The 23,200-nt window shown below is 43.3% G+C and overlaps 1 protein-coding gene across 33 annotated transcripts in view; it reads left to right on the top strand.

Annotated features, from left to right (window-relative positions):
- Positions 1-8,370: 8,370 nt before the first annotated feature.
- PLEKHA5 (pleckstrin homology domain containing A5) overlaps positions 8,371-23,200 on the top strand; it is a 261,450-nt gene continuing 246,620 nt past the window's right edge. For 9 of the 33 annotated variants that reach the window (XM_037916091.2, XM_043539100.1, XM_037916092.2 and 6 more), the window contains exons 1-3: positions 8,391-8,620; positions 8,720-8,796; positions 11,530-11,587. In XM_037916091.2, coding sequence (XP_037772019.1) covers positions 8,532-8,620; positions 8,720-8,796; positions 11,530-11,587 — 224 coding nt within the window. In that variant the 5' untranslated portion in view covers positions 8,391-8,531. Of the gene's footprint in view, positions 8,621-8,719; positions 8,797-11,529; positions 11,588-23,200 lie in introns of all 33 variants that reach the window. The other 24 variants (XM_043539031.1, XM_043539017.1, XM_043539022.1 and 21 more) reach the window with 13 other exon arrangements.

Below are 23,200 nucleotides of genomic sequence, written 5' to 3'. Positions count from 1 at the left end.
TCTGGCTCCCATTTCTGGCTCCCAGGGGACGTGGACTGGGTAAGTGGGGGGGGAGGGGTTAGGGTTGGGGGCAAAACTGGGCATTTGTCCCATTTTCTCTTGCCAAATGGTGATTACTTTGCAAGACCAAATGGAACAAATGTCCAGTTTTGCCAAAAAGGGTCTTGCGGGGAGAGGGAGCAAGTGGCGGGGCTTGGAGGGGGGGCGTGGCAGGGCTTGGACCAACTCTGTGTAGAGGAGGGGGCTTGAGCAAGTGGCTCAGGCCAGCTCCATCTGGGGAGAGAGGAAAGGGCAAACTAGGCACAGGGGAGGGGAGGGGAGTGGGGAGGAATATGGTGACTCTACTGCAGGCTCTGGCTTCCAGCCTGGCCAGTGGGTGGGGCCTCAGGGGAAGAGGAAGAGCAGGGTAGCAGATGAGGGGGAAGAGGAGCAGGGAGTGAGGCCAGAGTTCTGGTGCTCCTGGGGGGCCCCCCCAAGTTGGCCAAGGCCACTGGGCACAGGTGGTAATCTGCCACTCTGAATGGGGTGCTTTCTCCATAAAGCTCAATAACTTGCAGACAAAGAGCTTGCATCCGGCAGCCAAGAACTGTCTGGCTGGAGATTTTGGGGGGGTCCTGGTTCAGGAGGAGCCCTGTTCTGGTAGGCTATGGGGAGGTTTGGGTGGAGAGTGGTAGATTGGTTCATAGAGGGGTCTGATCTGGTTTGGTCTGAGGAAGCTTGGGTGTGTGTGTGTGTGTGTGTGTGTTCGTTCTGGTGGGGGATGTGAGTCTGGTCTGAGTTGGAGGGTTGGGGGGCACAGTAGGTCCTGATTCTTGTTTCTGTGCCTCTCTGCGTCTAGGGAAGGACAAGCAAGGTTAGTATGAATAAAGATGCTATAAATAAAATGTATTAAAGTTTTTTGTAATTTTTATTTTTAAAATGTGTTAAAGTTTTAAATCCACCCCAATTTCATAGAGAAATGTGAAGGTTGAGTATGACGGTTCTGTTTAATGGGGAACATGGCTTTTGTTAGCTTTTTTTACACACTGTTTTTATTTTGTATTTTTTTAAATATAATTTTATGCACACTTGTGTGTATTCTCTTTGCTCTGGGGCTACCACTGCAGATACCCTAATGGCAGTTACCTCCATCTGCAATTTAAACTTGTAAAATTTGTAAATCTGTACAGCTGTGTCAAAAACAACTCTTACAATCGTTCCCCATGGGAGCCCATAAATTTGTTTAGAAGGGAAAAACTTTGGTGCTTAACATCATATGTGCGCCATCTTGGAATGCCCAAACAACAACTATGAATCCATCTTGGCTTCCCTTCTCCCCCCTCCTCGGGTATGGTTTCTTGCCCTTTCTACCCAAAGGCGGGAAACCAAGCAATCATGTGACTTGTGATCTGCCCAGTAACAGCAGGGCATATAAGGGCTAGCACATCAGAAGGAAGGGGCTGCCCTTCTGAGAGGCAGAGTTTGGAGGTGCTGCTGCTGCAACTGTTAGAGAGCACAGCAGACATCTCAGCTCTCCAGGTTGCCTCAGAGGAGTACACTGAACAACGCGCTCATTCATCGGGGTGCGGGAGGGTAATTGCCACTCTTTCACTGAGGACAAGCATACACCCATGATGTTGTGGGGGGAGTACAAGCCAAGTCTTCACTGGAGCAGAGCCATCATCGCCTGATCCTGAGGTCCACTCCTTACCTGTGGGTTCCATCTATCTGGATGGAGTCTAGAGCTCTCCTGTCATTGTGAGGGTCCTCAGAGCTGCAGGATATGGTAGTGATCGATTGATCCTCTATCCTGTTACCTGGGTCCCATGCTAGGGAGGGAACTTATCCTCATTACTTGCCTTTATATCACCTGTTGTGGGGGTCCTTGCTTTACCTTTGTTCCTATTCATTTAGTTTACCTCTGGTTTACCTTGTTTAGAACTGTTGATGGTTTAATAAATACTTTGGTTGTTTACACCCATACAGCCTAATTGGTTTAGTATTTTTAAGGGGCTAACAACAAAGCCCAATGGTAGATGCAGGTAGGGGGATGTTCCTTTAGACTGGTTCTCTGTCGGCCTTACTAACCAGTCAACATGTTTGGTGGCGGGACAACAAAAGGTTAATTTGGCTCTGTGGCCAGCAGCCAGGTAGAATGACCAATTCCTTCCTGCCACCTGCCCCCTTTGGGCCCTGGGGCTAACAACAAAGCCCAATGATAGATGCAGGTAGGGGGATGTTCCTTTAGACTGGTTCTCTGTCGGCCTTACTAACCAGTCAACATGTTTGGTGGCGGGACAACAAAAGGTTAATTTGGCTCTGTGGCCAGCAGCCAGGTAGAATGACCAATTCCTTCCTGCCACCTGCCCCCTTTGGGCCCTGGGGCTGTGCAGCACTTCTGTAATCCACTAAAAGTCCAACAGGCACGCTCAGTAGCCTTCAGATACTGATGGGGAGATGAGAAATGGGACGGTGTACCTTGGTGCAAAGAAGGATGCATGTGTCCTCATTTTGCCACTATGTCAGCATCAGTATAGTAGTTACCTCAGGACCCTAAAAGTACATCATCTTCCACTCTGTTGCTGCTGCCAGGGGAAGATTGAGCAAAAGTTGTTGAGGCTACTGTGGGTTCTCCAAAAACACGTGGCCACAAACAGTCACTTGTCCTAACTGTGCTTTTGATAATTCCTTTAAAGAATGGATCATTTAAACTTATTTTGCATTTAACCTATTTGTATATATTCAGATGAGGATGTATATGAAACACAGCAAGTCTTTGCATACAGTGGTACTCAAACAAGGAAAAGATAGGAAGTATGGCAAGAGCCCACCCTGGCTTAACCAGGAGATCTTCAATGATCTAAAACTCAAAAAAGAGTCCTAGAAAAAGTGGAAACTCGGTCAAATTACAAAGGATGAATATAAAAAAAACCACAGGTATGTGGGGACAAAAATAGAAAAGCCAAGGCACAAAATGAGATCAAACTAGCTAGGGACATAAAAGGTAACAAGAAAACATTCTACAAATACATTAGAAGCGAGAGGAAGACCAACGACAGAGTAGGCCCGTTACTCAACGAGGGGGGAAGGACAATAACAGGAAATGTGGAAATGGCAGCAGTGCTTAATGACTTCTTGGTTTTGGTTTTCACCAAGAAGGTCGGTAGCGATTGGACGTCTAACATAGTGAATGCCAGTGAAAATAGGATCAAAGTCTAAAATAGGGAAAGAACAAGTCAAAAATTACTTAGACAAGTTAGATGTCTTCAAATCACCAGGGCCTGATGAAATGCATCCTAGAATACTCAAGTAGCTGACTGAGGAGATATCTGAGCCATTAGCAATTATCTTTGAAAAGTCATGGAAGACAGGAGATATTCCAGAAGACTGGAAAAGGGCAAATATAGTGCCCATCTATAAAAAGAGAAATAAGGACAACCTGGGGAATTACAGACCAGTCAGCTTAACTTCTGTACCCAGAAAGATAATGGAGCAAATAATTAAACAATCAATTTGCAAGCACCTAGACGATAATAAGGTAATAAATAACAGTCAGCATGGATTTGTCAAGAACAAATCATGTCAAACCAACCTGATAGCTTTCTTTGACAGGGTAACAAGCCTTGTGGATGGGGGGAAGCAGTAGATGTAGTATATCTTAACTTTAGTAAGGCTTTTGATACTGTCTCCCATGACCTTCTCATAAACAAACTAGGGAAATACAACCTAGATGGAGCTGCTATAAGGTGGGTGCATAACTGGTTGGAAAATTGTTCCCAGAGAGTAGTTATCAGTGGTTCACCATCATACTGGAAGGGCATAACCAGTGGGGTCCCACAGGGATTGGTTCTGGGTCCAGTTCTGTCCAATATCTTCATCAATGATTTAGATAATGGCATAAAGAGTACACTTATAAAGTTTGCGGACAATACCAAGCTGGGAGGGGTTGCAAGTGCTTTGGAGGACAGGATTAAAATTCAAAATGATCTGGACAAACTGGAGAAATGGACTGAAGTAAATAGGATGAAATTCAATAAGGACAAATGCAAAGTACTCCACTTAAGAAGGAACAATCAATTGCACACATACAAAATGGGAAATGACTGCCTAGGAAGGAGTACTGTGGAAAGTGATCTGGGGGGCATAGTGGATCACAAGCTAAATATGAGTCAACAGTGTAACGCTGTTGCAAAAAAAGCAAACATCATTCTGGGACATATTAGCAGGAGTATTGTAAGCAAGACATGAGAAGTCATTCTTCTGCTCTACTCAGCGCTGATTAGGCCTCAGCTGGAGTATTGTGTCCACTTCTGGGTGCCACATTTCAGGAAAAATGTGGACAAATTGGAGAAAGTCCAAAAATGATTCAGTGTCTAGAAACATGATCTAAGAGGGAAGATTGAAAAAATTGGGTTTGTTTAGTCTGGAGAAGAGAAGACCGAGAGGGGACATGATAACAGTTTTTAAGTACATAAAAGATTGTTACAAGGAGGAGGGAGAAAAATTGTTCTTCTTAACCTCTGAGATAGGACAAGAAGCAATGGGCTTAAATTTGAGCAAGGGCGGTTTAGGTTGGACATGAGGAAAAACTTCCTAACTGTCAGAGTGGTTAAGCATTGGAATAAATTGCCTAGGGAGGTTGTGGAATCTCCATCATTGTGGATTTTTAAGAGCAGGTTGGACAAACGCCTATCAGGGATGGTCTAGACAATACTTAGTCCTGCTTTGAGTGCAGGGGACTGGACTAGATGACCTCTCGAGGTCCCTTCCAGTTCTATGATTCTCTGACAACAAGCTGACTTAACAATAGGTGTGCTATCTGTCTTTGTTTTTTTAATTTTAATTAAACCCTCTGTGAACATAATCCAGCCTCACAAACTGAGTGTTTCTTTCCTCTGCTCCCAACTCATCTACCACTGTTGTGCTCTGTTCTTTCATGCAGTCTCACCACAGTTGATATGATAGTCCTTTTCTGTAGCTCCTGTCTTCTGGAACATTCAACCTGTATCTCTCTTACACCATCAGCTCTCACCATCTTTTCTCAAATATTTGAAAATAGATATTTTCTCTTTTGTTTTTGGCTATTTTATTTTAACTTTTTGATGGTATCATTTATATTGCGTCTGTATTGCATATATCTAAAGCAGTTGTGATTCATTTCAGTATGGAAGAATATGAAATCAAGTAGTGGTGTTTTCAAATGCTGCCATTTAAAGGTGCAATGTCATTGAGTAACCAGAATGGCAACAGAGCCCTTGCTATAGAACTGAGGACAAGGGGAGTTCTCAGCTTTCTTCCACTGACAATAGCCTGTCCTTTCTCCAGTATATCTTGTTCTGACAGCCTGCAATTCCCAAGTGTCGCACATGCTCAGGGTCTAATTTATCACCATATTTGGGGTCTGGAAATAATTTCTCCCCAGGTCAGATTGGCAGAGACCCTGGGTTTTTTTCGCCTGCCTCTGCACCACGGGGCATGGGTCACCTGCAGTTTTAAACTAATGTACATGGTGGGTTTTCTGTAACTTGAAGTCTTGAAATCATTATTTGAGGACTTCAGTAACTCAGCCAGAGGTTAGGGGTATATTAAAGGCATGGGTGGCAGGTATAATAGGCAAGGGGAGGCTGTGCCTCCCCTAGCACAGCTGTCCCTGCTGCCCGACACCTGGGCTGTGGTGCCCACCCCCACCTCTTCCCCACCCTGTTCTGACCCTTCCTCCTCTCCCCCCCAACCCCTTCGGCGGCCAGCGCAGCTGTGGGCCCTGTCCCTCCTCCAAACCCTCCATCCCTGCGGGGTGTGTGTGGGAAAATAGGCGGGGTGGGGAGGGGATCTCTGAGTAACTTTACACAAGTGAAAAAGCCTTCCAGAAACCTAGTAGCAGATCACTGAAACTGTTAAAGGGCTATTAAAGTGGTAATGAAGCCATTTAACAGGCATTTGCCAATGCTCAGGAAGCCTTTGGCTACATTCAGCTGGCTTATATATTGTAGGAAAATATGTTGTTGGGGTTAAAAACGGTTTCCAAACGACCCATCAGTTATTCTCTGTACTGAGCAGAAGTATTTTTGACTAACCTGGGTCAAGGAGGAGCTGACATAGCCAGTGAGTTTATTTCTTGATCTAGTCGTTTTATTCAAACCCAGTTTAAGTAAATGAGTCTGGCAGGGAATTCTGTGTAAGAAAGGTTATTAAACTACTGCCTTAATGCAGGCTGTCAATGACAAACACTTTTCAAAAAGAGAGATTAGGCTTCACTTTGGCACAGGTAGCCTGGCTTTTCATCTCTCTATACAGTATACCCGGAACTCCTGACCATGCAGAGGAGAATCCAACTGGCAATTGATCTATAGCTGTTGCCTGTTGAGTTCTCTTGGGTAATAAGAAAAGGAGGACTTGTGGCACCTTAGAGACTAACCAATTTATTTGAGCATAAGCTTTCGTGAGCTACAGCTCACTTCATCGGATGCATACTGTGGAAAGTGTAGAAGATCTTTTTATACACACAAAGCATGAAAAAATACCTCCCCCCACCCCACTCTCCTGCTGGTAATGTTACCCTCTTGGGTAATGTTATTAGTGCTTTAGGTCAAAAGGGGAGGAGAGGCAGCAGGGTGAGGAGGTGAGCAGTGAGCCAGCTGCACGGCAGGTGGGGGGGGGAATCTAGCGGGGGAGGGGAAGGGGAGGAGGAGAGCAGCAGATGGGCGAGTGGCAGGCCGGTGGGGAGGAGATGACTGGAGAGGAAGACCTCAAAGTGTGTGTGAGAAGAGATGAGTGGTGAGTCAGCGATGGGTGGGGCCTGGGGTAGAGTAGGGGTGAAGTGTGGGTGGGGCTGTTGGCAGAACAAGGAGCAGAACAAGCCTCCCCCAGGGGAAGTTTCACCAACTGCCCATGAATACAAGAATGGGTGGGTGAGGTTCTGTGGCCTGCAATGTGCAGGAGGTCAGACTACACTATGGTGATGGTCCCTTCTGACAATAGTCTATTAGTCTGAGTCTATGAACAGGAAGGATTCTTTTACTTGTATTTTGATTCTTTAAGGCATTTAACAGGGACATAAGCTATGATCCACTCATAGGTTTCCATTCTTCATGGTCTGAAAAATCCTGTCTACAGTACAAAACAACACTTAAAGGTTTTTTAAAACTTGGCTGTAGCTCAACTGTGTCCTAACACTTTGACCACAATGTCTGAGCAGAGTGAAGTCATGTCAGAACTGTATTTAGAAATGACGCAGCTTTGTCTTAACTTGTCAAAAGTTGCTTAGAGAGGGACAAGGTTGTCAATTTCCAATTCACTTTTGGATACAGGGATTTAAAATATTTCATTGTACCCTTCATGAGGAAATCAGGACCTGCTAACTTATTTTAAAGAACAAAAACCTCCAGTGTGACGGTTCTCTTGAGTATTTTCTTTAATTACTTACACTCTTGCAGTTAAAACTAAGAAAGTATATGTAGATGAACGTAAATATACATACTACAGTGGGATTATTCACATGAGTAAAGATAGGTAGGTGCCTCCATTTGTTTTTTCCTGCAAGATTGGAGTCTTTGTTACCCAAATTACTACTAACACCTTAAGCCCTGATCCCCGGGGCCACCTTACTGTGCCCTACACCTCTCAAATGCACCTATTTTAAGGAACACTATCATTTTATTCTCCAAGTTCCACACACATTAGGGGTCTCCTCCCTTTACTGTTGAAAGTTGTTTATATAGGACATCTTTGTATCTCAGATTAAACCAAAACTTGTATCCAGTGCAGGGAAGCCAACCTTTCGGAAAAAAAAAAAAACCCTGAAGAGTACTTGTGGCACCTTAGAGACTAACACATTTATTTGGGCATAAGCTTTCCTGGGCTAAAACCCACTTCATCGGATGCAACCCTGTGAGTTTCCTGTAGGAATAATTTTTTGGTACTCATTCGCATACTGTATTCCACTTTGGGGCCCCTAGAAGTTGGAGGGAGGGAAGTGATCCATGTGAACAACTTTAGGGAGGAAAACTGGTGTCATAGTGTCACGTTAATTGCGCCTTTAACTCCCTGCTGGGGTTTGCTCAAGGGCTGCCCTCGAGCCTGCTCCGCTCCCGGGGGAGGGAGTTTAGGCTGCAGCCGCGCTGGGCTCCTCCCCACCCAGGTGAGGGTGAGAGAGTCCGGCACCTGCCTGGGACTTCGCTCGGTCTCCAAGGACGCGCTCTCTCCGGCAGGGTTTGTTTGCTAGCGCGCCCACCCCGCTGGCCGAAGCGGCGGCACCCACGGCCAGTAACGGCGTGTGAACGCCTCGGCGCTCGCCCCTCGTCAGGCCCCCTGCAGGACGCGGACCCGCCCCGCGCCAGGGCGCCCCGGGCGCAGCAACAGCAGGCGCGCCCCCGCAGGCAAGACGCCGGGCGCGTCCCCGCGGCGGCAGGGGCGGGGCCGGGCGGTTGGTGCGGTTTCCTCTCGCCCCCATAGGTGTTGGCGGCGGCGGTGACGCGCCCGCGCTCGTGGCCGCGCGTAGCCCCCCCCCGCCACCTCTCCCCGGCTGCGCTGGTGGCGGTAGCGGCGGCTCGGCCATGGCGGACCTGAGCGCGGAGCGGCTGTGCTCGCTGCCCGGCAACTGGAGCTACGGGATCAGCCAGGGCGGCCGCCTCTTCTTCATCAAGTGAGTGCGGGGGGCCGGGCGGGGCGCGGGGCTTTGGCGGGGCTGGCGCTGGCGCTGACTGACCCGGTGTCTGTGTGTGTCCCCTCCCCACCCCCGCAGCGAGGAGGCGAAGAGCACGACCTGGCTGCACCCGCACACCGGAGAGGCCGTGATCACCGGGCACCGCCGCAGCGCAGGTAACGGCCCCGCCGGGGCAGCGACCGCCTGGGGAGCCGCCGCCTGCGAGTGCAGATTCCCCTTCCCCCCGGGAGCCTTCGCCTCTCCCCCCTGCCCCAGCCGTTTCCTCACCCCACCCCCGCCCCTGGCCCCACCCCCTGGAGCTGCCTCACCCCTCTCTGTTCCCCCCGAGCCTCTTGTCCCCCCCTTCCCCCCACAACCGCTGCCTCCTCCCGACTCCCCCGTCAGAGCCCTCACCGCTGCATCCTCCCCCCCTCCCCCCGCCCCAGCGGCGCTGCTTCCTCATCCCTCCTGTCGAGACCTTGGCACCTAAAGGGAATTACGATAGGTGTACGAGAAATGCCTAGGGAGAGCCCACTAAGTATAGTCATCTAGAAACCTCCCTCCCCCTCCCCCCCCTTTTTTCCAATATAGGCTGAGAGCGTGTGCGTGTTTCTAAGTGACAGAGAGGTGGCATGGGTAGGAGGGAAAAGGGGATGAAGCATGAGGAGTAATTTGGGGGTGGAGGTGGAATCAATCTCCTCTGAGGCTGCTGTTTGTTCCTCTCGGGAGAAACAGCAGCAGAAGGAGGTGCTGGAGGAGGAGGATTTTCAGCAGGCGCTCTGGAGACCCAGAGCCAAACTCTCACTGCTGGAACTGCACGCAGGCTGCAAATGCCACTGGGAGGCTGTGCCTGTGTTTACAAACGCAGTTGTTTTCGTTCGTGTAAACTATGGGGGAGAGAAGAGGAGAATCTGTAACTGATCAAGTTATTGGAGTGTCCCTCTTTCATGTTTGCATTCAAGAGGTTCTTTATTTTAAAATATCACCCGGGGTTATTGAAAAACATTAACTATACTCCCTCCCGTTTCTTTTTTTTCCTGTGAGTTGGGAACAGTTGGGGGAGTGGGTTTCTGATTTTAAATCTCCCTACACTTTTATCTGCGGTGAATAGCTGTGAGTTATAACCATGAGCCTTTGAAATGCAGGAAGTAGAACCATTGGTTTCATGCTCTTCCCCTGTGTAATTAGCATTTATATTAACTGAGAAATTATCTTAAATCCACTATGAAGGGGTAAAGGGGCATATGTACATGAGGTACATTTGCTGTTGGACATTGCTGCTAGTCACACATGAATTCCTTGTTAAATAACTGTTAATGGCTCTATTGAATCACTGATGTTTTATCCTAATCACTTAAATGCTTGATTTTTATTTCTACCTTCTTGTTTGCCATTATCCTCTTTCAGAGGAAACAGTTTTGTTATGAAGTATTCAGGTATTGGTTTAACTGGGGAGTTATTGGCAGGTAAACTTAAATTTTCTTTTAACGTTAGAGTGAAATATTTTCTGTGTGGTATCATGTATGTATGATAACAGATACAGTATCATGTACAAACAAACCTGTATCTGTATTTTCTGTTTTCATGTGCACATCTGTTCATTCATTTCCCATATATAGACAGAATTTTGTAACTTATTTTGGCTGATTTTGGTTTTGTAACCTAAATTGAAGTCTCTGTCTTAAGGAGGGATTGTGACCGAATAACTGATCTACGTGCACATTTGCAAAAAAAATAAAGTCATTCAAATATTTCACACTGTTAGCAGGGAATTGTCGTCTTTAAAGTCCACATCTCTTGAGTGTTGAGTATCTGCTTTGTAAGAACACCGTTATGGGAGACTTGCTCTTTCTCCATGTGATGGCCATTCCTGTTTACGCTGGAGAGGCATCCTGTTGGTCCATACTTTCCCCTAGTCTTTTATCAAAAGACTCTATAGACTTTTCTTTTCCTAGAGGAGACTGCGATATATCATGAAGTGAAAAAGCAGACTGGAGGGATAAAGGAAACAGACACATTAGACTGGATAGTTTTGTCTTAGCTTTGAAAATGAATTGCTTTAAAAACCCAAAGCATCTGTAGATAGCCTTTATTCCCTTAAGTCGACACAAAATCCCCACCTTTTACAGGCTCGGGGACAGATATTAGAAGGTATTTAAGCACCTAAACATGTAGGTAGTGGGACTTTCAGGTGTCTAATACCTAATACCTTTAAAAATCTGGTCCTCGGTTTATTCTATGAAGATCTTACTTCTCTAGATGGGGCCTCTGCCTTGTTGACTCATTTTGCTTAGGAAACTGATACTCAACAGAGGGGAAAAAATAAGTCACCTCTTTCCGCCCTAGATGTGAGATGAATGTATTTTCATGCAGTGTTGAACAGAGTTGTCAACACTACAAAAAAGTTGGTGTGTGTCTTAGGGATAGTGTTTAGTGATGTACCTATGCTAATATGAACCAAATATCTTCTGTGGTGTATTTTAAGAGGATATCATGCTTGTTAGGATGCATGTGACTTATACGCACTGCAGAACTTTGTAAATTGATTTGCTTAAATCTTTACCTTATCAAGTAATTTAGAACTAATACTTTTTAAGATTAGGCCTGCAACAATCTAATTATTGTTTAAAGAGAAGGAACACTTCTGGGCTTACATATGTCCTTACCTGAATTACTACTTCTGAAAATGCTAATCTAATTTACATTTTACCATTTATATTGTTTGCACGCTACAGGGAATGGTTTAAGCTCAAACAATTTTTTTGTTGACTCTATATAAAAACTTTAACAGTTTTTAATTTTGTTTACCTATGTAGACAAAGGTACATATTGGCCAGGTATGCACATTGCTGTAACTCTGTGCTAGTCTATTCTATAAAATTTATGATGTATCACTTCTTGTTTTCTAGACTTACCCACAGGTTGGGAAGAAGCATATACTTTTGAAGGTGCAAGATACTACATAAAGTGAGTTGAATGATAGTTTGTCAAGATACTAAAATTTGAAATGTCCTAAGTGTGGCTGTATATTATTCTTAATGAGTACATTTTAATTCAGAATTAAATGCAATCTATGAATAATCACTTTAAAAGGCGTGTGCAGTATATGACAGCAGAGATCAATTGTATTTAGTTTATTCTACATTGTTAGGGCAATGATGTCTTCAACTTGGTGTCTAGATTTTTTTTGAGCACTTCAGGTGCAGATGGAAACTATCATATGTGCTATGATAGTGTGTACACATCTAGCAAGAAATGGCTGGAAAATTCAAGATACAGCCTGAGTTTGTGCACATATGTGCTTATGTGATGTGTGTATCTAAAAAATTTTCAGAAGGACAGTTTAAAAAAAAAAATTATCTCTTGTTGGGACAGGATTCCTGGCTATCGAACATCATATTTATAGTAATTACATTTTAAAACCACTAAACTGTCAGTTTTGTTTTTAATCTGATTTTTCTTTTATCTTACATTTTTTCAGAAATTCTGCAAAAGAAAAAACTGTCTGCATTTACCATTGTGTGCTTAAATATGTCCTATTGTAACTTTAGCACTGGTTTGAGCTTTGGCCTGCTAAACCCAGGGTTGAGCTCAATCCTTGAGGAGGCCATTTAGGGAACTGGGGCAAAAATTGGGGATTGGTCCTGCTTTGAGCAGGGGGTTGGACTAGATGACCTCCTGAGGTCCCTTCCAACTCTGTTATTCTGTGATTCTCAGTTCAAGTATTTTTTCAGATGTCTGTCTTTGATTAATGAGATGAGGTTTTTTAGTGACTTGACCAGATTTTTGTAGTAGCATAGGATGACTTGATCCTTAAGCTGTTTTCAGAATTCTTCAGTACATTAATATTTGGGTAGAATAAACCAGGTCCTTACCACTCCACTCCCCCCCCCCCCCCCCCCTTTTTTTTTTAAGTGATTGGTTCAGGGAAGTGTCCACTTTGGTCGTTTTGTGTAATATTCTTTTAACTGAGAAACGGAGGTGAGGCTTTTTGTTTTTTGTTTTTTGTTTTTTGTTTTTTTAAGTCAAAAGTAGGTGTTAGATCTGTGCAGACTTCTTAAAACCTTTTCAATGTGTGGTGAACATAATATTCTACATTGCACCTCCCCAACCCCCTCCCACAAAAAAACAAAACAAAAAATCACAACAACCTATAATATAGAGGAGTGCTTCCTCCTCTTCTGTTCAAGCTTTAGGCACTCCAACAAATTGTAAATGTCTTCAGACTTATGAAGGCACTTCTTAGTATGCTGAGGTCTGATTTACGTCCCTTACTTGCATTAGTAGTGTATAAATGGGACAACTCTTATGAGTAAACACTACTAATGTAAGAACGGTAGGCTACTGCCCATTTTTCTACAATTCTTTGCAGTTTTCTGCTGTGAATGTTGAGGAAGGTATGTGATATTTAAGTTGTGCCAGATGGCAAGTGATGGGTACAATATAAATGACTGTATTGATCTGACCCACTGTATAAGTCTTTTAGAATTGATTTTCGAGTTTTCTGATTTTGATTGTAATACCAAAACTTGCAATTGGAATCCTTACCAAGCTATCTCAAAATGCCTAGTTGTTGATGGACTGTGACTTGTAGTTCCGAGAAGCTTGTTTGTCAATATTAAAATGTTCTTTCCAAAGGCTACTTTACAATACTGCATTCATGCAACTTTAGGTAGAAATGCTGTAAAATGAGGCGATAAAGAAACGGGATGTTTAAAATTGCTCTGAACTAAGTACCATACTGTTCATAGTGAAGAACATTTTGCAAATGTTCAAACTTACAGCTCTTGTGGCACAGGATGTTGTTAGAAATATTATCCAAAGTACACATTGCTGATAGTACTTTCAACACTAAATAGTTAAATATTATACTTACTGTATCTCTGAAAACGTATGCTGCATTTTAGTTCAATCTGCTTGATATGTTATAGCAGTATAGTAGTGTATCAGTTTTTACTTTAAAATGTGAGGGATGAGCAATGATGTTCTTGACTTCAGTTTGTGTTCATTGTTTGTAAATGCATGATTTGAGGCTGTTTACACTTTTTCACTACACTGGCTTTTTTCCCCTAAAATTTCCTACCATTCAGCTCCACTAGCGTTAGCAATGATGAGTGGTAGAGTAGACAGGACACCTTAACCAATGTTGTCTAACTTGTGAAGTGCAAGTGTGGATATGTTATAATGTGGTTGTCTGAGCCCAAATGATAGTTGTGTTCCCAGAATTGGTGGAGAATGGTGGGTTGTTGGGGAAGGGAGGTGCTAGTATGAACAAGATCATAGTGTGAGGCAGTTTTCATTGTAACACTGCTCATATTAATATTTTGTGTGGATACATTGTTTTGATATTCTAAAATTAACTAATCATCTTAATGAATATTTGACACTTAGAACAATAATAAAAAATAAAATATTAGAATCTTGTGGATTATCTGATTTGCCTAAATAAGAACATAAGAAAAAGACAATTTATTCCATCTTTGTTCCCAGTTAAAGGTTGTAAAGAGAAGATGATCCCAAGTTATATTTAAAGAGGGAGTAGACGGAAGTTAGTGGAACTCTGCAATGGTGTTTTTAGCCATGCATGTGTGTAAATTTTCTCTATGGTATGCTATAATGTATTCCAAGAGAACATAGGTGAAAATATTATTTCTGTGATAGAAAACTTGATTGTAACTTTTGAAATGTGATTTCAAATATGCTGGTTGAGTTAGAAAAGGGGTGGGCAAACTTTTTGGCCTGAGGACCACATCTGGGTGGGGAAATTGTATGCAGGGCCATGAATGTAGGGCTGGGGCAGGTGGTTGAGGTGCAGGAGTGAGTGCGGGAGGGGGTTGGTGCTCAGGAGGAAGTGCGGGAGGGGGTTGGTGCTCAGGAGGAAGTGCGGGAGGAGTCTCAGGGCAGGGGGTTGGGGTGTGGGGAGCAGGAGGGATTCGGAGTGCAGGCTCCGGCTGGCACCGCTTACCTTGAGCGGCTCAGGGGTGGCAGCAGCGTGCAGCGGGGCTAAGGCAGGCTCCCTGCCTGCCCTGGCCCTGCGCCACTCCTGGAAGTGGCCAGCATGCCCGGTAGTGGCTCCTGGGGGTGGGGTGGGGCGGGGCAGGTGGCTTTGCCGCACTTTGCCCTCGCCTGTGGGTACCAACCCCGAAGCTCCCATTGGCCACGGTTCCCTGTTCCCGGCCAATGGGAGCTGTGGGGGGTGGTGCCTGCAGGTGAGGGCAACGCACAGAGCCCTGTGCCCCCCCCACAGGGGCCTCAGGGATGTCATGCCGGCCACTTCTGGGAGTGGCATGGGGCCATGGCAGGCAGTGAGCCTGCCTTAGCCCCTCTGTGCCACGGAGCTCGAGGCTGGATTGAAAGCCCTTATGGGCTGAATCCGGCCTGAGGGCCGTAGTTTGCCCTCCCCTGAGTTAGAATATTGAATGATTTTTTTTTTTTTTTTTTTTGCAAATACTGTGTAATCAAATGGAGGTAATATAGAGGAGAATACGCATCAAGCAAATCTTAACTACATGCTTTAGTACTGGCATTAAACAAATGTTTCAGATTACATTCTGTATTGAAATGTGATTATTTAAAGAACATTTTTTGTTGGGGTGCGTATTTTCATTTTCAGAGTATGTGAAGTTTGTTCCATGTTTTTATTTTAGATTTTCTGCTTGGCTTTGGGTCTGTACTAATTTTAAAGCACAGATAGGTAAATAGAGTTCTGCTTGCTCTGGGTAATGAGATTCTGTCTGAAGAATTTGAATAAGATTTATTTAATGAGTTGGGAGTAGGACTTTGAACTATCTTGCAATTTGGGTTAGTAGAAGAAATCCAATACATAAACTAAATAGCATGGTAGAGGTAGAGGCTCTCTTTTTACTGTGGAATGTCAGTGGCCAAAGCTCATTGCTAACTAAAAGCAATATGTTTTTCCCAATGTCTAACTATTTCATTAGTCTACTTCATTTATCAGTTTGTTGTATACTTCACTTATTTAGAACAACTATTATGGCACTCCATGAGTGTGTTGAATCACATTGGACTGTATTTTTCATGCATGTATTCTTTTTTTCCTGAATACACTTTACATACATCTGTACATTAAAGCTGTAAAATTAGACGTGTACAGTCAGCTCTGCTTCCTAGTTAAAGAAAATTGGGCTGTTAAGTTATTATGAGGTGAGACATGGCTTGCATGTAAACTACATTTTGCCCCATTCTTTTTAGTAATTGTACACTTCTCTCTGAAAAATAACACTTTCACATGTAACAATTGTTTGTAGAATTAATACTTCCAATTATCACTTGCATTTCATTTCAGTTATCTCACTTGTTAGGTAAATACTGTCACGTGGCATGTTCAAATAAGTTAAGATTAAGCTAGTATGGAGAAATTGAATTTGCATAAATGAGCTCAAATTGTGGCAGTGAGTGCCATAGGAATGTCACTAAAATTAGGGGTGGAAAAGCAAAATTTTCCATTGAGCTAGTTTTATATCTTTTTGGTGAAGAGCTGATTGTCAGTGCTGGAAAGTGAAATGTTCTAGAATAGTTAGTGGCACTGCAAGCTTAAATACTACAGTGCTCATACAGATAACTGCCAATATGCCTCAACCTTATTTTGTTTTGGAGGGTCTACTTTTAGGGATGTGAGAGATGTTCAGTCTGTCTCAATTCATTCTTGATTGTGTTCTGCTGGGACATCTATACCAGTTTGGGTAGTGTAAGGTGTCAGTCTTCCCTTGCTGAGAAATGCAAGTGCCTGTACATTAGAATTTGGGCTGAGCCTGCTAACTTATTTTACATGACCTCCAATTCCTCCAAATACCATCAAATATGACTTCCTGAGAGAATAAAACTTGGGTTTCCTTTAAAATCTGAGAAGCTTGCAAAAATTCCAGAATTTCTTCAGAAAGTTTTTTTTTTTTTTTTTTTTTTAAATCCCACTCTTGGATTTGTGTGTTAGGTGTCTTAAGAGTTGAGATTGGGCATACTGCAGAAACATTACAATTTTGGTGTTAAACTACAGAAGTGCATATCACGTGTAATACTTCAGATGGTAAGCTGCATGGGTCTGTGCTACAAGTTGTGTTGGTGCAGCAATCCCAGTAGCTGAAATCCTAGAGTAGGTAAAGGCTGAGGGCTTGTCTACACTTAAAATGCTACAGTGCCATAGCTGCGCCATAGCTTCAGTGTAAGCATTACCTATGCCAATAGGAGGGATTCTCCCATTGCTGTAGGTAGTCTACCTCCATGAGAGGTAGCAGCTCGTTTGACAGAAGAATTCTTATATCAGACCTAGCACTGTCTACACCGGGACTTAGGGTGGCTTTACTGTGCTGCTCAAGGGTGTGGATTTTTCACACTCCTGAGTGTACTTATTCAGAGCTAATTTTCTAGTGTAGACCAGGCCTGAGTTTTCATAGACTTCAAAGTAAACACCATTTGGATGAGTGAGAATTTTAGTGGTGGTAGAGTAGTGTGGCTGTAGATTCACAAGACAACAGTGCATTGGTTTCTGTTGCCACTTCTATAATTGCACATGAAGACTCTGTGATGCAGCTAGACCTGTGATAGCTGCAACTGGTTAGAACTTGCCTGAACTATTTTCTTTGACCTTGTCTAAACATAGACGTGCGCTGGTTCAAGTAATAGTGCTTTTTAAAAAGCACTGTTTAGTTAAACCAGAGCAGAAACCCTGTGTGGGCATACTTAAACTGATTTTAAACCTCATTTATATGATTTAGCTTGCATTGGTAAGTACATCTCCGTAAGCAAAGTTTAAAATCAGTTTAACAATGTGCACACAGGGCTTTGCACTAGTTTAACTAAACTGGTTTTTAAAGAAACCTCTTTAGGCAAACTGGTGCAAGCTTCACGTAGACAAGGCCTTAAATTTGCCTGTCTTTTCTGTAGCCCTCCTGCAGCTCTAGTGGCAATAGACTGGGTGGGAACACTAGTATGCACTAAGTCAGGGGGTTCTCAACCTTTTTCTCTCTGAGGCCCCCCTCAACGTGCTATAAAAACTCCAGGTCCAGCGGGAGATGGCTTGGGGCAGGGGCCTTAGACATAGGCGTAGTTTGACTTCTGTTTTGGGGGCAGAGGCCAGCAGTCCAGGGAGGGAGTGCCACCTCCACCTCCTGACTCACCTCAGCAGGCCACCTGCCTGTCTGGGTTGGGGGGTGGGGTGTAACCAAAAATTATAACTCAAAGGTGTGGGCTTCGCTCAAAAAGTTTGAAAACAGCTTAGGGTGCAGGGAGGGGGTGGTTAGGGGCTATGTGTGGTCAAGGGGGTAGCTCAGGGTGCAGGGAGGGGGGGTAGCTGGGGCTGTGGGTGCAGGGAGGGGGGTGGCTAGGAGCTGTGTGCGGGCAGTGGGGTAGTAGCTCAGGGTGCAGGGAGGGGGGTACCTGGGACTCTGTGCAGGCAGGGGGTAGCTCAGGGTGTAGGAGAGGAGTACTAGGGGCTCTGTTCCTGGAGGGGTCTGACAGCCACGGAACTGGGTCTCCCAACCTGGGTGGAAAGGGGGCTGGGACTCGGGAGATGAGGAGCAGCTTCAACCCAGAGCACCAGCAGGAGAGGAGAAAATCCTGCGTCTGCCTGCTCCATGGCACCAGGCAGAGTAGCAGCTTCTCCGCACTGCCTGGTGTAACAGCAAAAACAGTAGCTGGCAAATTTTCTCACCAATAGCAGTTACTTACTGAGCCTGCTGAGTTTGGGTGAGCATGCTCAGTACAACCTATGTAGGAAATTCTGCCAGGGAGCTGTTTGCCACTACATCGCCTCTAGCTTCTCACCTCCGACCTGGCCAGGGGGTGGGGAGAAGAGAGAGGAAGGTGTTTGGAGCTGCCCCCAGGACTGCTGTGCTCTTGCTCTGTAGGTTTTTTTGGAGGAAGGCAATGCCCCCTGTGTCCACAACTCTGCCCATGGGCTCACAGCTTCTACCCTACAGGGAGTACCAGGGCTCAGGACTTGAGCCCTGTGCCTCCTGGCTTGAGCCCCTCAGGGGGGTGCTAAAGCTCGGCGTCTGGGTTTCAGCCGCGGGACCCCTTGGATCCCTTGAAAGGACTCGTGGAGTCCCAGGGGGCCACGGACCCCCGGTTGAGAACTGCTGCACTAAGTGGTAAGGGGTGCATCACACAACTTGGAGCTCAGCCCCTGAGCTCAATGTGGCTTTTGTAAGGAATTGCTCTAATTAAACAATTAGTGGCCAACCACTGATTTGGTTGCACTTGTATTTACCCCTGGTGTAGATAGGCAAGATATTATAAGCCCAAGTTGAACAGAGAAGTTGTACCAGTGCAAACTGCAACATGTAGAGGTTTCGCATGTCTGTGCTTAGGCTTTCTACCATACAGATACATTGGTGGGTACAATCCCCAGAGTAGATGAATCCTGAAATTTGGAAGGATAAGGGATTATAAGTAAAGATTGTCCTGTATGAAGCCTAGTCTGCTCTTAAAAAATTAGATCCATTTAGTTACATAACTTGGGGCAGTGAAAAATTTCATGCCCCAAGCACTATTGTTTAGGTTGTCTAACCCCTGGTAAGGACATGGTTAGTCAGTGGCAGGATTTTTGCTACTGCCTCTGGGAGAGGTGGACAAAAGCCCTTCCTTAGACATAGGAAACGTATGCATTACAGCATCTATACTGTAGACACACCTTTAGGAAAAAAGATTGGAGTTATCCAGCATGTATTAACCAACTCTGATCTTACCTTGAGTTCTCTCCTCCTCAGGACAAACCCAGAGAGTTTAGAATATTTTTTGTTTTTTGGTTAATGTTTTTGGCTAACGTTTTGGATAAAGGATAGTTCTGTTAGTGGTTTAACAGCCTTCCTGTTGAGCGAAGATGGTTTGCTGTGATCTTTGCCTATTCTGACAGGTTTCAGAGTAGAAGCCATGTTAGTTTGTATCTGCAAAAAGAGCAGGAGTACCTCTAAGGTGCCACAAGTACTCCTGTTCTTTTTACCTTTTCTGAGAAGGTCTTCCAGGAAAGATCAGACAAGAGATCACTGGGATTTCTGAGATAAAATATAAAAAGAAAAATCCATTTTTGAAAGAGAAATGGAATTTGAGGAATAATAGTTCAGATTGCCCTCATTACCTTAAAGAAGTGTCCTGTCCCCCCTCCCCCCCCCCCCCCCAAAAAAAAAAAAAAAAAAAAAGCACAAGACCAGTTCAAAAAAATTTTTTTTTGGTTGCTTTTAACAAAAATTTCTTGACTTCTACAGAAATTGAGAATGGCCTGAAACTTTTATATAGATCCCTGGCCTTTATAAGGTGATTCCCCCCCAGACAAGTCACTATAGATCTCTGGGCCAGATTACTGGAGGGTTTGAGAGGCTGTGTTCCTCTTACAGGCCCTAGAAAGAGGGGTCTTTGTCAAATAGCAAAGTAAGAGCCTTCACCTGTGACACTTCCAGATTGTACTCTGGTGGCTTGTGATTTTAAAGTGGGTACTATAAAAGATCTTGAAAACAAACTGTAGTCGTCATGTTTTAATTTTTACTTCCTTCAAAATATTACACAAATAAAAAAACTAAATACTAAGAGTGGTGGTAAGAGATGGTCTATATAGAAGACGAAAAGACAAATAATCATAAGCTGTGAGTCCACGGTCACCCTTTCTGGGGAGGGGGAAATGGAAGAAGGCACAGGGCTATATAGTTTGACAGGAAAGTTTTACAATTAAAAAAGAAAGCTGTGCTAGTTTGTAACTGATGGAGCTTACTACTGTTCACCTTCCTGTCCCTGCTTCGCTTTGCTGCTTTTGTCTTAACTTCAGTCTGTCTACACTAGGACAATTAGCTATGTTAATTAGAACACTTTAGTTAGTGAGACCATACTACCTATATGTGTGTACAATATCTAGTGTATTACGGTCTAGATTGGTAGCCTTGACCACTACTAAATACATTTTAAAAAAAAACAAAAACCCAAACCACCCAACAGCTAATATTCAAACATACTTCAAAGGTATTCCTTGGTTATTTCTCTAGTGCATGGAGTACTGAACATGAAAATCAAGAAAATAGTTGCGCTCTATGTACCTTTACACTGTGGGTGACAAATTGATTTCCAATTGCTGAGCCATTGAATCCTTCTGTGTTTACACTGTAAATTCCACAGTCCCATAAAATGTCTTATTCATAGTAAGGATGGCCTGGAAAATTATGTGAAGAAAATAAACTAAATACCTGCTGCTATTTCTTATTAGTATGTAAAAATGCAGTACTCAGTGTTTCAGAGTAGCAGCTGCGTTAAATAGAATTGATTGAGAAGATGCTTAAGATACTGAAGGCTGCATTCTATCTATTAGCCAATTAATAATCTCTTTTAATCAAGTTTAAATGGCTCAGTAGTTTTTTGTAAAAGGTGATGCTTCAGTCTCAACCTCAGTCTTAGCTATTTATTGAATTGGTAATGAGGAGGGGGGTGAATGTGCTTTGTTTTCAGGTGCCCTTTTGTTTTGGTATTACATATGAAAGGAGGATAAACAGTGAAGCAAATACTGATCATAACTTTGTGTGGGTGGCTAGTGCAGTTGCTTTGAACACAGTGATGCATTGATTTTTCCATTAGAAAAATATACATCTGGACTAATTTGCACACCAGTATTTCTCTTGAAGAGGAAACTAAAGGAGAAGAAAAACTTCTTTGGTGCTTAACTAAAACATTCTTTTTCCCTAGTTTTCCAGTCAGTTCTTTCAGGACCTTTCTTTCCTTTTCCCCAGCCTCCATGCCTCTCTGGAAGCCTACTAGATACATTTTTCTTACTGAAGTGAAGTACTAAAAGAGCTGAATTGGCAGCCCAGAAACTTTGGAATGTTTTAGAGTAGAAAAATATTTGATACTCTTCAGTGAAACCTTTTCAGATCCAAATGTTAGCTTCATCCCAATGCACACTTTAAATTTTTCACTTTAAAAGCATTTATTGCTTTCTAATCTGAGTGTTTATGTATATTTATTGCATTGGGTCAGAAACCAGAATCTGTCCTGGTGCTGTGATAAACCTTTTTTTCCTGTATGTGTTCTACAGTGTGCTAGCTCTTGTTATAATGAATTAATGTACATTGTACCAGAGGCACAGTTTGGTTCAGGCTAAACTCTGGTGCTCACACAGACAGAAACCGCAGAAGTACAGGGATAGTACCTAGTTGGAAATTGAACCGCCAAACCCTAGCTGGGATTCCTGCCAGGGTGCTCTCTGTATGTTTTTTGTATCCTTTGTCAAGTAAGTGTCTAAGTTTTGTATATTGTTTGCTCTTCTTCCCTCACCATCTCCTTCAGAAAGGAGGTGGGGGAAGAAACAGCATATTCTCACTCTCCACCCCAAAGAGTGCAGATCTGTGGTTGGAGGGAAGGTGGTGGTGAGGTGCAAAGTTATTAGTTGTTTGTGGACTGGGGGAAGGAAGCCCTGCATCAGTTCAAATCTTTGAGGTTATCTTTGCTACCTTAAAAAATGAAAGTTTAGATTAATAGAAAATTGAAAGCTTAAACACCCCAACCAAACTGCCAGGGAAGACTTGCCAGCAGGAGTAGGCCAGTAGATTTTTTTTTTCAAGCCCTTTTTAAATATTGCTCTGTTATGTTGTGAACTCAACCAGTGTTGTCTTAAGTGCAGGAGAACCAGAAAATTAAATCATTGTCCACTTTTAAAGTGAGGTGAAATGCAAAAAAAGCAAACTACAGTGTAAATATGGAAAACAAAATTTCAGTTAGCATATGCAGATTTCAATGTTTGTACATTGTTCTTTAGGGATCAAGGTAGTTAAATCAACTTACACTATGTGAATTTTGTTTTTGAATCTTAGTGAACTGAGCACTCTTTCCTTTGGAATATCTTAATATCAGGGTATAACAAGGATAATAAAAAAATAGAATAAAAGTTTGGAACATATATAACCCAAGCAAATGCTAGCTAGCACAAATGCCTACAGACAAGATGTCTTTAGATTGTGTTAAACCTCCATCCTCCAGGCATATAAAATTGTGTCCCTGGGTTTGAATGGAACACTTGAAGTCCCTTCCTGGAAAAAGGGTAATTTTTTAAAACAAGACTTTGAAAACTTATATGGCACACATCCATTTTTAGTAATGGTAAGGGAGTTTATATGAAAACAGTTCCAAAATACTTATGATTAAAGATAATTTTAGTCACTCTTTATATGGACTATTTTGTCTAGAACTACTTGCGGATTATTGGTAGGCAGAGATACTTTATCCAGCAATCCACTCTTAATAAGTTAGCTTATTGCAGAATCCATTTACTACCAGAGTTAGTAGAAAAAAGCACTAATGACTATAATTTTGCATGTTCTTAGCTGAAAACATTGCAGTATGTCAAACAGCATAGGAAATAATATCTTGATATGCAAATATCTTTGAATACGAAATAACCAAGAAAAATATTCAATAAATATTTTGGTTTAAAGTGCCATCTTCAAAACCTTTTGAGTAAATAATTTTAAAGCAGAAATATTAATTTAAGATTTTCTTGTATCCTTTGCCACTTATTTGACTACGTAGAACCACTAAAAATTGTGATGTATTTCTTGCACAATCAGAACATATCTGATACTTTCATCTGGG

The sequence above is a fragment of the Chelonia mydas genome, chromosome 1 (genome assembly GCF_015237465.2).
Source record: "Chelonia mydas isolate rCheMyd1 chromosome 1, rCheMyd1.pri.v2, whole genome shotgun sequence".
Classification (NCBI taxonomy): domain Eukaryota; kingdom Metazoa; phylum Chordata; order Testudines; family Cheloniidae; genus Chelonia; species Chelonia mydas.
The sequence above is the reverse complement of the archived record's forward strand: the minus strand, read 5'-3'. Positions and strand labels throughout refer to the sequence as shown.